The 13,344-nt window shown below is 61.6% G+C and overlaps 1 protein-coding gene and 1 long non-coding RNA gene across 2 annotated transcripts; one reads left to right on the forward strand and one right to left on the reverse strand.

Moving 5' to 3' along the window:
* Window positions 1-1,357: 1,357 nt before the first annotated feature.
* Window positions 1,358-10,115, reverse strand: CASQ1 (calsequestrin 1). Its single transcript, XM_058700978.1, has 11 exons — window positions 9,593-10,115; window positions 7,956-8,040; window positions 7,028-7,128; window positions 6,671-6,782; window positions 6,292-6,365; window positions 5,823-5,953; window positions 5,030-5,075; window positions 4,561-4,615; window positions 4,257-4,357; window positions 3,107-3,181; window positions 1,358-1,980 (listed from the first exon to the last, which is right to left on the reverse strand). Exons 1-11 carry the CDS (start codon window positions 9,866-9,868, stop codon window positions 1,840-1,842), a joined length of 1,197 nt encoding a protein of 398 aa, XP_058556961.1. The 5' UTR covers window positions 9,869-10,115; the 3' UTR covers window positions 1,358-1,839.
* A 152-nt stretch (window positions 10,116-10,267) lies between these two features.
* On the forward strand, window positions 10,268-10,799 carry LOC131495826 (uncharacterized). Its single transcript, XR_009254138.1, has 2 exons — window positions 10,268-10,408; window positions 10,545-10,799. It is a non-coding gene; the product is annotated as an uncharacterized LOC131495826 (long non-coding RNA).
* The last annotated feature ends 2,545 nt before the right edge of the window (window positions 10,800-13,344 follow it).

The following is a 13,344-nucleotide window of genomic DNA, read 5'->3' on the forward strand; positions in this document are numbered from 1 at the left end:
AGAGGTGACGCTTCGGTAACCTCGTGTCTCCTTCTTCCATACCGAGTGGCCCCCTAGTCTCTCAGCAGTACCTTTCCACCTGACCCATGACAACTGTCCCATCTGTGAGTTCTGGGCGCGATCAGTAGCTTGGTTCCGCGATTCGACGCCTGGCTCCCTTGCCCATACGCCAGCCTGGGCTGTGCCGGACAGAGTGCGGACCCCTCCAGGCAGGAACCCCGGCAGCCCAGATCCAGGGCCGGGGGAGGATCCTGAGTGTACGAAACTCAATGTCTCCTCTCTATTTGGGACCACAACTTGGGGCCACGCTTCCCCAATTCCACCTTGACTCTCCTGGTGGCCTCTGAGTGTGAGAGTCCCCTCCCCTCCCCCTGCGCATCCCCCTGGGCACTGCCACAGGATTGAACTCAAACTCTGCCACCCGCCATGCCCACCCATCCTCGCGGCCACCCCTGGAACATCCGTCTCTGCTTGTGTCTCTGGTCTCTCCTGTGCCCCCCCCCCCCGCCCCCCCGCATGATACACATGAAAAGCACCTGCCCGTGCTTTTCAGGTTTCCCACTGACTGCAAGGTGCCTTCCCGAACTCCTTGGCCCCGTCGGACCCCACTCTTGATCGAAGGCCTAGAAAAATGCTCACTTTATGAAGCCATCAGAGACCCCTGTGACCTCTCTCTTCTGAGCCATCCTGCTCCTTTGTTCCTTCTTCCAACAGACGTTTGTTAAGCGCCATGTTTTGTGCGCCAGGCCCTGTGGGCACAGGGGCAAGGGGCCCCCAGTCCAGCGGGGGAAGACAGGCGTGTATATGACGATCTAGGGTAGGACATGCTGAGGACTGGAGTAGGAGCGTAGAGAGCGCGCCGCGGCGTGGCCCCAGAGGAGGGAACCGCAGGAGGGGCCGCCTCTGGGAAGGCCTCACCGAGGAGGTGCTATTTGGGCTCAGTCCTGACATTCAAATAAGAGCTGCAGGGGGGGTGCTATCAAGCAGCCCGTAATCACTTAATTACTCATTGCTTTGTGTTTGTCTTCAATTGTTTAGTTGCTCGGCTCGACTTCCCAGGGAGGCTAATCAGCTCGGGAGCAGGGACGGGCCCGGCCCTCTGTCTTCTCCCTGAGCCTGTGAGCAGTGAGCAATGCTGGACAAACACCATGTGCTGGGGGGCGGGGTGGGGGTGGAAGCTTGTTGACTAGTAGCGGATAAATAATCCACTCTCCTCTGGGACGACTGCCTGGAGGGAGCCCCCGCTCCTTCTATCGGCGCCCTCACAAGGCACCCACACCTAACACTCCCCCCTCCCGCCACCCCGTCCTCCGGCTGCCCCTCTCCTGCCACGGGGTGAGGCCTCCTCAGCAGACACTGGTTCTTGCTGCCCCAGATCCTTTATTGAGGCCTCTCATTTGACCCAAATACATTAACAAGAGATGGCTGAGAGACAGCCCCAAACACAGGGCCCGCCCTTCCTCCTGGCCAGGGACAGGCCGGTCAGAAGGATGCAGGATTTGAGAGTGCGGGGAAGAGTGTGCGCGGGTGGAGGGAACCGAGGAGGCAGGAGTCCCAGGAAAGATTGTACGGAGTGATGGACGAAACGAATAGCGGGCCCAGGGCCACCGTGGGATAGGACACGAGTCAGCTGAGGCGCCCGGGCTGGCACGTGGGTTAAGAGTGGGATCCGTCCTTGTCCGGTGAGGGTCAGGGGCTCAGCACTCAGCCGGCGGACCCCGGCGCGCCCCAGGGCAGAGAGTGACCCGGTGTCCCTGGAGGGGCCCAGGGAGGGACAGGGGAGGCAGAAGAGATCACGAGGAGGAGAGCGGGCGGGCTGGGACGCGGCGGCCACAATAACTAGTCGTCGTCATCGTCCTCCTCCTCGTCGTCGTCCTCTGTGTTGATCTCGCCCTCCAGCACGTCCTCCAGCCAGTCCTCCAGCTCCTCAGCGGAAGGCAGGTCCTCCTCGTCGTCCATCTCCAGCCACACGCTGTCCGCCTAGGTGAGGCACACACAGGGGACCCGAGCTAAGCCCCACTCAGGTCTTCAGACCCGTCACAGGGCTCCCTGAGTCCTTGCCTACATCCTCCGTCCCTTCCCTGCACCTGTCATGGCCGGGAGCGGGGCGGGGGGGTGCTGTTCAGGTGGAGGTCTGGGCTGGGATAGTGATGGAGAAAGTGGTTTGGCGAGGAGACCTTCTCCCTCAGCCTCTCCAACACACCCGCCGTGCCCTTGATGAGGGACCACTGGTGGCTCCTCGTGGCCGGAGAACAGAGCCAGCAGCCCTTCAGATCAAGGCTTTCCTAACCTGCTTTCCCAGCACCGTCCGCAGAAACCTCTCGACTCTCACGCCATAAGAAACAAAACAATGACAACAACAAATGACCTGCCCTTTCCAGAACCTGGTATTCGTTTCCCTACTTTTGACTTTTGGCACTAACTTTTCCATCGGTCTGGGGATGGCTTCTCACAACTTCCACGTGGGGGACTCCTATAGGTTGTCCAGGCTCCGCTTTAAATGCCACTCCTTTGAAACCCTTCTCTCGGATTCTCTGCAGCAGAAGCAGCTTTGATTTCTGTGCCTCCCTGGCATTTTATGGGGCCCTTTATGATAGAGTTTACGAGATCCGGCCGCGTAGTTAACAGGACACCTGCCTCCCCAGTCGGACTGACAATTGTATTAACGAAAAGACTGTGGCTCCACTCAGTTCACCTCCGCGAGCACGTCTGAGGCACCTGCCACGAGGGAGCGAGAAGCTTTCTGCCCTCAAAGGGCTCGGAGTCGGCTGGGAGGGGCAGGCATAACACACAAAGAGCCACAGAGAAGTCACGTTCTCAATGCCAAGTGGGCGCTGGGAGTGGCGAGGAGGGGTGGGACTCCAAACGGGGGCTCTGGACATGCTTCGTGGAGAAGACGGGCTGTGACCCGGGCCTTGAGGATGAGAAGCCAGTTCCAGCAGGGGTGTGTTCAGGGCCCGAGTCCCTCCCCCTCCCCGCAGCCATGAGCCCGGCCGCGTCTCATTCCTCTGGGCAGGGTTCAGTGCCCAGTCAGCAGAGCAGGGGACGTGAGCTGGGCCGGGAAGCAGAGTCAGGGGCCAGCGGGGCACGAGGGAAGGAGACTCACATCAGTAACGTTGACGACTCCTATCTGTGGGGCCGACAGGTCGATGTCAAACGTCTTCTCCCAGTATGGCACCAGCTGTGAAGAGAGCATGTGTGGTTAGTTAACATGAGTCCAGGAACACACGAGTCCCGGAGGGCGAGCGCGAGGCTCAGTCCAGGGGTAGGGGAAGGTCCCCGTGAACCCATGTGGATGGGGGACAGCCCGGCCGTAAGGCCCAAAGGGAAGGAGCGGAGGTAAGCAGTGACAGGGAAAAATCCCAGAGGGAAAGAAAGTATCAGGAGGGTCGGCTGGAGACATTGGCCTTTCCTTTCCAAGGAAAACTGCGTGGCAAACCCCTGTTTCCTGAGCCTTGATCTGTTACTGCGTGACCTTGTGACCTTGGGCAAGTCACTCCTCGATGACCCTCAGCTTCTACACGTCTAAACTGAGGTCATTATCCCTGGTCATTGCCAATGTCCCTCACATTTCCATTCGTTCACACTTTCAACAATGAGTATGGGGGGGGCGGTGCCTGGGTGGCTCTGTTGGTTAAGCATCAGGCTTCGGCTCAGGTCATGATCTCAGTTTGTGGGTTCGAGCCCCGCATCGGGCTCCGTGGCAACAGCTCAGAGCCTGGAGCCCGCTTCCGATTCTGCGTCTCCCTCTCTCTCTGCCTGTCCCCTGCTCACGCTCTGTCTCTCTCTCTGTCTCTCAAGAATAAATAAAAAATGTCAAAAAAAATTAAAAAAATAAGTAAACATTAACGAGCGCTAGGTGTTGGGGATCCCGCTGGGCACAAAGCTGTCCCCTGACAATGGGATCCCTGTGCTTTGACTCTGTGATTGTGTAGACCCACCTGCAGAATAGGGTGTCCATCTGCCCCCCCCCCCAAAACTCTGGGCGTTTGTAGGAGAAGTCAGCCCTGGGCACACAAGCTACCCGCCTAGCCTCTGCTCTGGGAATCGGGTGCCACGTTCCGTGAGATTCACTTCCCATCCTGCTTCCCCTTCTCAGGGTGCCTTTCCTGCCCGTGGCGCCCTTGAACCTGTACTGGACATAACCTCCCGAGGTCCTTGAGCCAGGAGTTGCGGCCGGGACCCTGAAGGAAGCTGGTCTCAGAAAGTGCCACCGTGAGGCGGGGGGTGGGGGTTAGGAGAGCCGTGCCCCTCACCAGTGGGAAGTCGTCGGGGTCGATCCAGATGATGCTGAGGTCGGGGTTATCAGTGTTATCTTGAGCCACGGACTTGAGCGTCTCCAAGAACTCGTAGCCATCTTGTAGGGAACACAGGGAAGAAGTGTCAGGTGGGGCAGGGGAGAAGGGGACACGGAGGCGGCGGGTGTCCTGACGGCCCCCCACTGCCCGCCATTGCCCGCGGATCCCCAGGAATGCCTCCCGTGGAAGCCTGTTCACTCACAAACACCCGCGTCCCCCTCTCACCGGTGCCCCCCCATCCAATCCTGCATTCCTCCCTCACCAGGATCAGCTTCCTCTGCGAAGGCCACAATGTGAATTCCGTCCATGTCGTCTTCCTGTTAGGGGGAGGGGGGCTTAGCTGTGCTCCCCGAAGTTAGAGAGCCAGACACACCCTACCTCTTCCTTGAACCCGAGTTGGATGGGAATCCAGCTTCTGGATTCCAGGACAGGTACGTCCTTGGGGTGGTGGCCCTGTCCCAAGGGACACGGCTCGCTTCAGCGCCAGGGCCCCCACACCTCTGTTGCAAACCCGCTAGCCCCAGATCTCGGGGCTCCTCCCCCTGTTTTCTTTAACAGCTTTTGTGTGTCTCCCAGTTTGTGGCATGTCCTTCGGAACAAAACCCTCCACACTCTGCCACTGCATCGATTTCCTACAAGCGAGGGCACAGCAGGTGGGAATATTCCCAGGGCTTGAGTCCTCAGTCACCCCTGCTCCCCTAGGGGCCCGGCCCCATCCAGGGGACACTCACCCAGGTTTCATACATGCTCTCGGGCTTCAGCTTCCTCAGGGTGGATCTGGAAGAGACCGTCACCACTCAGTGGGCGACAAGGATGCCCTCCCAGGGGGCCCTCGCAGCGGAGGCTGCCTCTGGGTCAAGCCTCGGGCACAGCCGGCTTGTAGCCCAGAACAGAGCCATCTGGCAAAGTCTAAGCTCTGGGCACCGGGCCCAGATCATTGCCTGGTTAAAGCAGGTGGGAGAACCCAGAGTGGGCCAGCGGACTGGGAGAGAAATCTTTGGAAGAAAGGTAAGACCTGGGCGTCTGGGCATCCACTCGTTCACTCATTACAGCTGAGAGTCTCTGAAGTTCTAGGCCCCGGGCCAGGTGCCGTGCCGATGGAGCTGGACGAAGCTGACCGGCCCTGCCCCGGTGAAGGGGACCAGAGTCTAGTGGGGGGAGTGAGAGTTGGTGGCGTTTATACCGATGAGTGGGTATTTCCAGTTGTGGAGTGCAGGCAGGGCCTCTCGGCCTCAGCACCACTGACATGTGGGGCCGGACAATTCTGTCGCAGGGGGCTGTCCTGGGGGCACTGGAGGAGGTCAGGCAGCGCCCCCGCTTCTACCCAGCAGCGCTCTCCTCAACCGGAAATGTCTCCCACGCGGCCAGTTGTCCCCTGGAGGGCGAAGTCCTCCCCCACCTCACCCCTGTCAAGAACCACTGGTGCAGGGCGACGACGAGGAAGGACAGAGCCAGATCTGGGTTAGGATCCCATTCTGACACCCACTACCAGTACCCGTGGGGTCTGTTGACCCTGCTCCCCACCTCCTGTGTTCCTCCACGAAGCTGACAATCTCCTCCTCGCTGTTGGGCTTGTCTGGGATGGTCACGGGCTCTTCCATGAAGGCCTCGTAGAAATCAATCTCATTCAGCTTCAGGGTCAGCTTCTTTGCCACCTTTGGGGGAGGGGGTGGGGGGAGTGGAGCAGGGGGATGTGGGTCACGGGGCGAGGCAGTGTCACGGGGAGCAGCCCTTAGAAAGGAGGTCAGACAGCCTGGGCCCTTGTCACTGCCACTGTGACAATGGACAAGTGTCTTGACTGCTCTGGGCTTTGGCTGAACGCTAGAGGGGTGGGTTAGGGAATCTAAAATCTTTGGGACGCGCGCGAGAGGCCTGAGGTGGGGGTGGGGTGAGGAGTGTCCTGTGTAGGGAGGGACCGTAGGTTCTGGGAGAGAGGTCTGGAGGGCAGCTGTGGGGAGCGAGGGGAACCCCATACGGCCGCGGGGAAGAGAACCTTGCTGTCGAAGGTGGCGAAGAAGGGGATGTAGGGGTGAAACTCCTCCGCGGCGTCCTCGTAGGCCTTGTAATCTGAGGGAGTAACTCGGAGTCAGTCTCTGGGGAGGCCAGGGTCGGCCGGGGAGCCACGTCCCCTCTGTTTCTCCCCAAGGCTCCTTCGGCCAGAGGGGTTCGTTCTGAGACCCCACCCCTCAGTCCTCTGAGAGCAGCTGCACTTTAGCGGGGAAGGTGGGGCGCTGGGGGTGCCCATCTGGGAGCCCCCAGTGCAGGTGGGTCGGAGAGAGGAGGGCGTAGAGATGGGGAGACAGTGGGCCGAGTGGGGGTTAGGGGGACAGATAAAACGGGGGTCCAAGGAGGGACACCTGGGAGTTACCCACGCTCTGAATCTTTGCTCTTGAAGTAGCCAATGAGCTTGATCTCGTCCTCAATGTTCTCAAATGCCTGCAGCTCTCGTTCACCCTCGATCAGTTCCACAGGGTCCTCTAGGACCTGGAGGAGCGGGGCCAGCGGCGAGAGTGTGAGTTCTCTCCTCGCTGGAAGGAGGAGGAGAGGGAGGAGGGAGGCAGGGGTGAGAGGGAGGCAGGGGCTGTCCATCACCTGCAAGCGTGTGTGTGTGTGTGTGTGTGTGTGTGTGTGTGCGCGTGTGTGCGTGCATGCACATGTGCATGGCTGGACTCGGTCGGCGAAGGGTGTCAAGACTTAAAGCCACGCCGTTAGGGGCAGGGGACCCTCACATCGAGTAGAAACTCCACCAGGGTGTCAGCAGAGAACTCGCCATCGTACTCGATGACTTCATCTCCCTTGAACACGTAGATGCTGTCTTCTTCCGTGAGTCCTGGCGAGCCAGAGCCAGAGGTGAGCCCGGCCGCCGGGCTGCCCACCGGTCCAGGGCCCGCGCCAGCGTCCCTGGACCCCACGTCCTCCTCTCCACTCTCCCTTCCCCCGCCCCTCTCCCCTCCCTTCAGACCCCACAGCCCTGGGATCTGTGCCGTTGGCTCTAGTCCAGGCGGCTCTCCAGGGGGTGTGGGGGGGGGGCAGGGGCTCTCCGGGAGAAAGTGGGATCAGCGGGGGGTGGGGGGTGTTAAGGGGACATAGGGAGATGTGGGGTCTAACAAGGTGTCCCCCCTTCCCTGGCTTCCTTCACCTCCTGGGAGGACTCGGGCCGCTCGCTGCCAGTCCAGCCCTCTAACCCACTGCTATTACCGACTAGATGACTTCATCACTGACCGTCCTCCCCAGCCACACCCGGAGCCCAGTTTGGGCCTGTGCTGCTCCCTGGTGGCCGGTGTATAACCCCCGGGGCCCCAGCTCTGGACGGAGGGGTGTGACTGAGCCTCTCCAGCCTCGCCGCCGGTGGTGTTCCCTGGCGTCCCCTTTCCCCCAGCACCTAGCCCTGATTCTTAGGTGAGTTTAAAGGCCACTCGCCCCCCTTTCTGGGATTTGAGCCTGGGTCTCTCTAAGGAGTAAAGGAGATGCCAGAACCCCAGCCATAATCGTCCCAATTTCAGTCTCCGCGCCCCCACCTCCGACTCCATTCCCAGTGGGCACCGTGGGGCCCTTGGCCTAGACAAGGGCTGCCCTCCGAGTCGCCGGCCTGGGCCCCGTCCCACACTCCAGGCCTCCCCTGTCCCACACGCTGCCTCCCCCCTGCCGGTCCCTTACCTAGTTTCTTGGCTACTGCCGCGTCCTTCTCAGAGTCCACCAGCCCGAAGCCAACGCCCTTGTCTTCCAGGACTTGGGCCGCTAACTGGAGGGAACGAAGGGTTAAAGTCGGCTCCAGGATTCTGTTCCCATCTCGGGGGGGCTTCCCCGGCGGGGTCGTTTGGGGAATAGAAGACTTGCCCTGGGTGCCGCGCGAGGATCCGGGGCCTCTCCCCGCGCCCTGCAAGCCCACCCCTTTGGTCTGCGGTCCAGTGTTGGCCCCTGACCCCTACGTGGCCCTCGTCGGTGTGCTTCTGATCCTGCCCTTGAAGGTGTGATCCTTCCCGGTTCCTGAGGGGGTTCCTGAGGGAGGCCCTGCCTGCAGAGTGACTGAGGCCCTGCCCCCCATCCTGACTGAAGGCCACGCTCGGTGTGGGGTGACATTAGAAGTCCCTGAGTAACCCCCACTGGGGAGAGCTTTGGAGGGCAGGAGGGTGTGGGGGGAGTCTGGTCATGTCCCTGAGGAGTGGGGAAAGCCAGAGGGTCACGGTGGCCACCTCTTGTTACTTTCAGAGGCAGAGACTCCAGCAGGCCCTAGAGGGGACCCAGGCAGGGCACTCCTCCCCCTCTTTACCCCAGCCCCTCACCCCCACAGGACCCTGCCCCCTCGGCCTCCCGGCTGGACCCTGGAGCCCGATGCACTCTGCTGAGGGCGCCCCACCTAACAGACCCTGGTGCCGGATCCTCAGGAGGATGGGGAAGGGAGGCTGCTGGCAGGTGGATGGCCAGAGATGTTGAACGCTCAGGATAAAAATACTCAGCACATTAATTAGATGGCAATGGCAGGTTCTAGCAGCCACAGGGACACACACACACACACACACACACACACACACGGGAGCCTGCGGTCCTTCCTCCGGGCGGGCCGAGGCCCATCCATACTGCCAAGGGCTGCAGAAGCTTGGGTGAGAAGACATCCTTATCCCAGGATGGAGAGTGTGTGTGACCACACGTCCCAGTTGTTCCCAGACACAGACTTTTGCTCTCGTTCTGAAGTCCACTTGGAGGTGGGAGGAAGCTTCCCGCAAAGAGAAGCTGGGGAAAGGCATTCTGCAAGAATTTTCCAACCAGGGCATGCAGCCTGGCCCAGTCTGGGCAGGGAGAGGGAGCGAGGGAGAGGGAGCGAGGCCACGGGTGGTCTCCGTGAAACCTCCAGCCGGGAAGTGGATGCAAACGAATGTCGATGGCATTTAAAATTCATACCGGGCGGGTCTCCTTGGGGTGCAGCCACTAGACCGGGGCCACAGCGCCCCACAGTGCGGCTCTTCCCCTGTCCTCTGAAGAGCGTCCCTTTCCTTTTTGGAGCCCCCCCTTCCAAGGACACCCGGGTCCTGGCCAAACCCAGGGCTTCGCGGCGTGGAGGCGAGGTCTCCCCGCAGCCTCTCTGGCCCACGACGGCCTGACTGGGGTGGGACTTTGGGTTCCAAGTCTCCCTTCTCTTGTGGCGAGGGCCACACGCCCTTGTGTCCACTGCTGTCCCTCGCGCCCCCCCCCCCCAGGCCCCCTCAGAGGCTGCGCGCACTCCCCGGCTGGGGCTCGCGGTGGGCGAGGGGGGGGGCGGGCGTGCCCCGTGGGCCTGCGGAGCCCCCCCCACTCACCTCCAGGATCAGCTCTTCCATTTCGAACTGTCTCTGGGAGGCCTTGTCGTCCTCAGGGGGCTCGTGGTAGAGCAGCGCCAGCACCTCGTACTTCTTGAAAATGTGCTTGTAGTTCTTCGCGTTGACGTTGACCACGCGGTCCACACCGTCGTACTCGGGGAAGTCCAGCCCTTCCTCCCCCCGCACCCCCGGCCGGGGTGTCCCCAGCAGCAGCAGCAGCAATGCCAGCCGCGGGCCGGGCACGGCCGCGGCCCCCATCCTGTGTGCAGTGCCCATGGACGTCGCGGGGTCTGGGTCGGGTCGGCTCTCCTGGTCCAGAGGAGGGTGGCCGGGGCAGAGGGAGGGGCCCCGGGTCCTGAATCCCCACTTAGGGGCTCACGGTGGGGGCGGGGTGGGGAAGGGCCCAGAGCAGTGGACAGAGGACACTGCTGGGTCCCCGGACAGGCTGCCGACAGAGCCAAGAGTGAAAGGGTCAGGAGGAGGGATAGGAGCAGGGGGCGGGGAGGGAACCGGAGCCGGCCCCGAAGTTGGCACCCGTGGGCCCCCACCTGGTCCCATCTAAATATGTCTCTCGGCCTGGCAGGAGAGAGGATAACCTTCTGAGGCCAGGGCAGCTCCGCGAGGGCCGAGACCCTCCCACCTCCTACACCTCACCCCGCCGCCCCCCCCCCCCCCCCGGCCTCCCAGAGCCCCTCCCCCACCCCTTCCCCGCCGTCCAGGACTCCTCAGCACGGTCCCCCACGCAGGCCTAGAAGCTCATCGCCATATTAAGAAAGGAAAAGGCCGGAGCTAAAAATAAGACCAGATGAGTCGGAGGTAAATGATGCTGGGCTGGGGGAGGGGAGGTGTGGGGTAATTAGGGAGAGCCCGGGGAGGGCCAGGGTACTCGGACTGAGGGGAATGGGGGTGGAGAGGAGGGATTCCGGGTCAGAGATTGAATTCACGAATACAGAGCACGAGGGGCACAAACGCTGGACTGCCTCCCCGTCGTGGTCGGAAAACCCGGGAAGCCCCTCCGGACGAGGTCTGTCTGCTCGATCCCGCGGGCGGAGGGGGCCGTGAAGAGCAAGCGGGCTGCAGAAAGAGACCCCCTTGCACTTCCCTTCAGAGAGCCAGGACCAGGGATGAGGTCATTCTCTGAATAAAAGATGAAGCCTCGTCCAGGACTGGCCACCTGGCTCGGCCCCAGCCAGTTTCCTGTGCTTCACTCAACACTCCTCAGTCGGGACGCAGGGAAGGACGGGGCGGGCGGGGGGGGGGAGGGCAAGGAGCCCTGGCTCCCGTCCACCCTGCAGACGTGCGAGGCGGGGGTTTCTCTCCTCGAGGAGGCCCAGGAGAGGAGGGGAACCGTCCAGCCGCCTCCTGCCTCCTGCCTCCTGCTCGTGCTCTGCACTCCCATCAAAGGGGACCCGGTTCTCCAGGGCACGCGGGGAGGGAGCCTTCCCCAGGCTGGACCACGAAGCATTCTCGCAAAGGGGATCAGGTGTAAACGCCAGGGGACAGGTTAAAACCCGAAGAGGTGGGACCTCGACCCGAACCCCAGCCGAGGAGGTTGATTCATTCTGTGCACCTGAGAGCTGGTGGGAGGAGGGACTCTAACTTCCTGCGCCCCAGCCTGGGGGACGAGCACCAGAGAGGAGCTCCGCTCTAGGCTCCTGGGAAGGAAGGACCCTCTTCTTGGCCCTCCAGGGCTCTTACCATGCACAGGTAAACTGAGGCACGAGGGAAGCCAGAGAAGAGGCTGGATCAAAGTCAGAAGTCCTCCCTTCCCACCCTGAGGGATCTCCGACTTTGGAGAAACAGGGTTTAGTTTGCACCCAGGCAGGGGCGTGACATTATCTTAGGAGGAATAACTTTGCCCCCTCCTGTGGGGTGGACCTTGCACAGCTAAGCAAGGAAGGCCACAGAAAATCTCAAGAATGTGGCAGGAGTGGGTCCAAGAGAGACAGCTGTCACTGGAGCAGGAGAGGCCTCAGAACGTTTCTCCTGGTCTCACAGGAGAGCCGCGGACGTGCCCACAGCCCCGCAGCCAGAGGGCAAGAGGGAGGGCCGGGACTTCTTCCCTCCGCCGCATGTTGGTGGGGGGTGAGACCCTGGAACACCGGCCCTGTCCCCCAGGACGCTGACCTCCTGCTCCCCCAAGGATGTGAGATGGGGCGAAAAGGTGACCTTGGCCCCGCAGCCCCCCCCACCTTCTCCCACTTCGTTCCCACTCCCTGCCCTTGGCCCTCCAGGCCTAGCCAGTCCTTCCCAACAGCTGTACCCTCCCCTCCTGCCCCCTGCCTGCTCTCCCTGCTGCTGTGTTCCCTGCTTTCTGCTCTGTCCCTTCTCTCTGAGCCCCTGCCTTCAGGCCCTTGGACTTGTAAGCCTCAGCCGCTGATATCAAATGACCCTGAGTTGGGGCCTCTGTATTTTTAACCCACCAGACACCCGAGGCTCCTGCTACTGAAACCCGAGGAGCTGGCCCCTCCGTGCTCCCCGTGCTCTCCGTGCTCCCTCACTCCCACACCCTGGCCCCTCTGTCCTCCAGGTCTGGTTCAGCCCTGTCAGCAGCAGAGAAGGACCCCAGGCGGATATAGCCCTGTCCCTAGGGGACCTGGTGCTGGAGGGGGGAGGTTGACAGGTGGGAGAGACCTCAGGAGGGGAGGAGTGGCTGGTGACCCCCTACGATGGCTTTCTCTTTGCCAGCCCACGGCCTCTCGTTCCCTAGAACCGTCCGCGGACCTTCCTCCCTGGCCGTCCTTTTGTTCTGTTTTGTCTTTTGTTTTTTGTTTTGTCGGTGTATATTTTCGGCCCGGCCCACTCTGGGGGACTAGTCTGTGGGTGGTTAAGGGCACAGGTTTTGGAATCCGACAGACCTTGGTTTCCTCATCTAAGAAACAGGGTGGCTGATAAGAATCTGTTTGTTGTGTGAACTCACGGATGGGGCGTGTGAGCCCCTCGTCCCACTGCCAGGCACGTGTGCTCTCACTTAACACATACGCTTTGTTTTTGGTGACAGTCTACGACTTCCCCCAGCTTTCCTTAGCATTTTCCCCAGCCCTGCGGGCTTTGGGGACACGGCCCCTGAAGACGTGTGCCAATGAGCTGACCTGCAGCGTGAAGCCCAGGGAGCAAGAGCCAGCAAGTGGGTGAAGGGGGAGGGGCCGCCTCCGAGGGAGACACTCCCAGGCTCGTCTTCCTCCTCCACCTGCGACCAGCCCGGAGCCTGGCGGAGACCAGGATTTGGGGAATGTCTGTCACCCTGTGCAGAGCCTGGGGTGCGAGGGGCAAGGGCGCTTCACCCACAGCCAAGGCTCCAGGGATCCAGAATGGGGTGGGGTCAAGATGGCCCGACAGCGGGGCGCGGAGGGTGGACCGGCGGCCCCGTCGCCAGAGGAAGGCATTCACCACTCGCCGTGTGACACTTCTCAGGTCCTGTCTGGACCTCAGGCCCTTCATTGACTTCATAAGGTCTTTTGTAGCGCTCAAGCTCCATGAGGAGTCCAACCGCCAGCCGGGACGTGACACCTGCGGCCCCCTCTCTAGGCGGTGGCTCCGCGGTTTCTCCCTCGCCTGCGCCCGTGTCTCTGATTCTGCTTGACTTGTCCTGGCCTTGTTTTCCTCCACATCTTCAGACTCGAAGTTGGGGGCTAGCCCTCGAGGGGCAGGGATGCTTGAGTCCGACCCCCGCCCCGCCTCCACTTGGTCCCCGAAAGACTGCCCTGCGGGGCTCCCGTGGAGATCTAGGGGGACGGTGGCACGATAACCCC

Source organism: Neofelis nebulosa, chromosome 15, assembly GCF_028018385.1.
Source record: "Neofelis nebulosa isolate mNeoNeb1 chromosome 15, mNeoNeb1.pri, whole genome shotgun sequence".
Classification (NCBI taxonomy): domain Eukaryota; kingdom Metazoa; phylum Chordata; class Mammalia; order Carnivora; family Felidae; genus Neofelis; species Neofelis nebulosa.

Coding starts and splice junctions, on each gene's coding strand:
- CASQ1 (XM_058700978.1), bottom strand. CDS start 9,868: ATGGGCACTGCACACAGGATGGGGGCCGCGGCCGTGCCCGGCCCGCGG. Junction 4,616..5,029: donor AGAGCATGTATGAAACCTGG/GTGAGTGTCCCC, acceptor TCCCCCTAACAG/GAAGACGACATGGACGGAAT. Junction 1,981..3,106: donor GAGTCGTCAACGTTACTGAT/GTGAGTCTCCTT, acceptor TGCCTCACCTAG/GCGGACAGCGTGTGGCTGGA.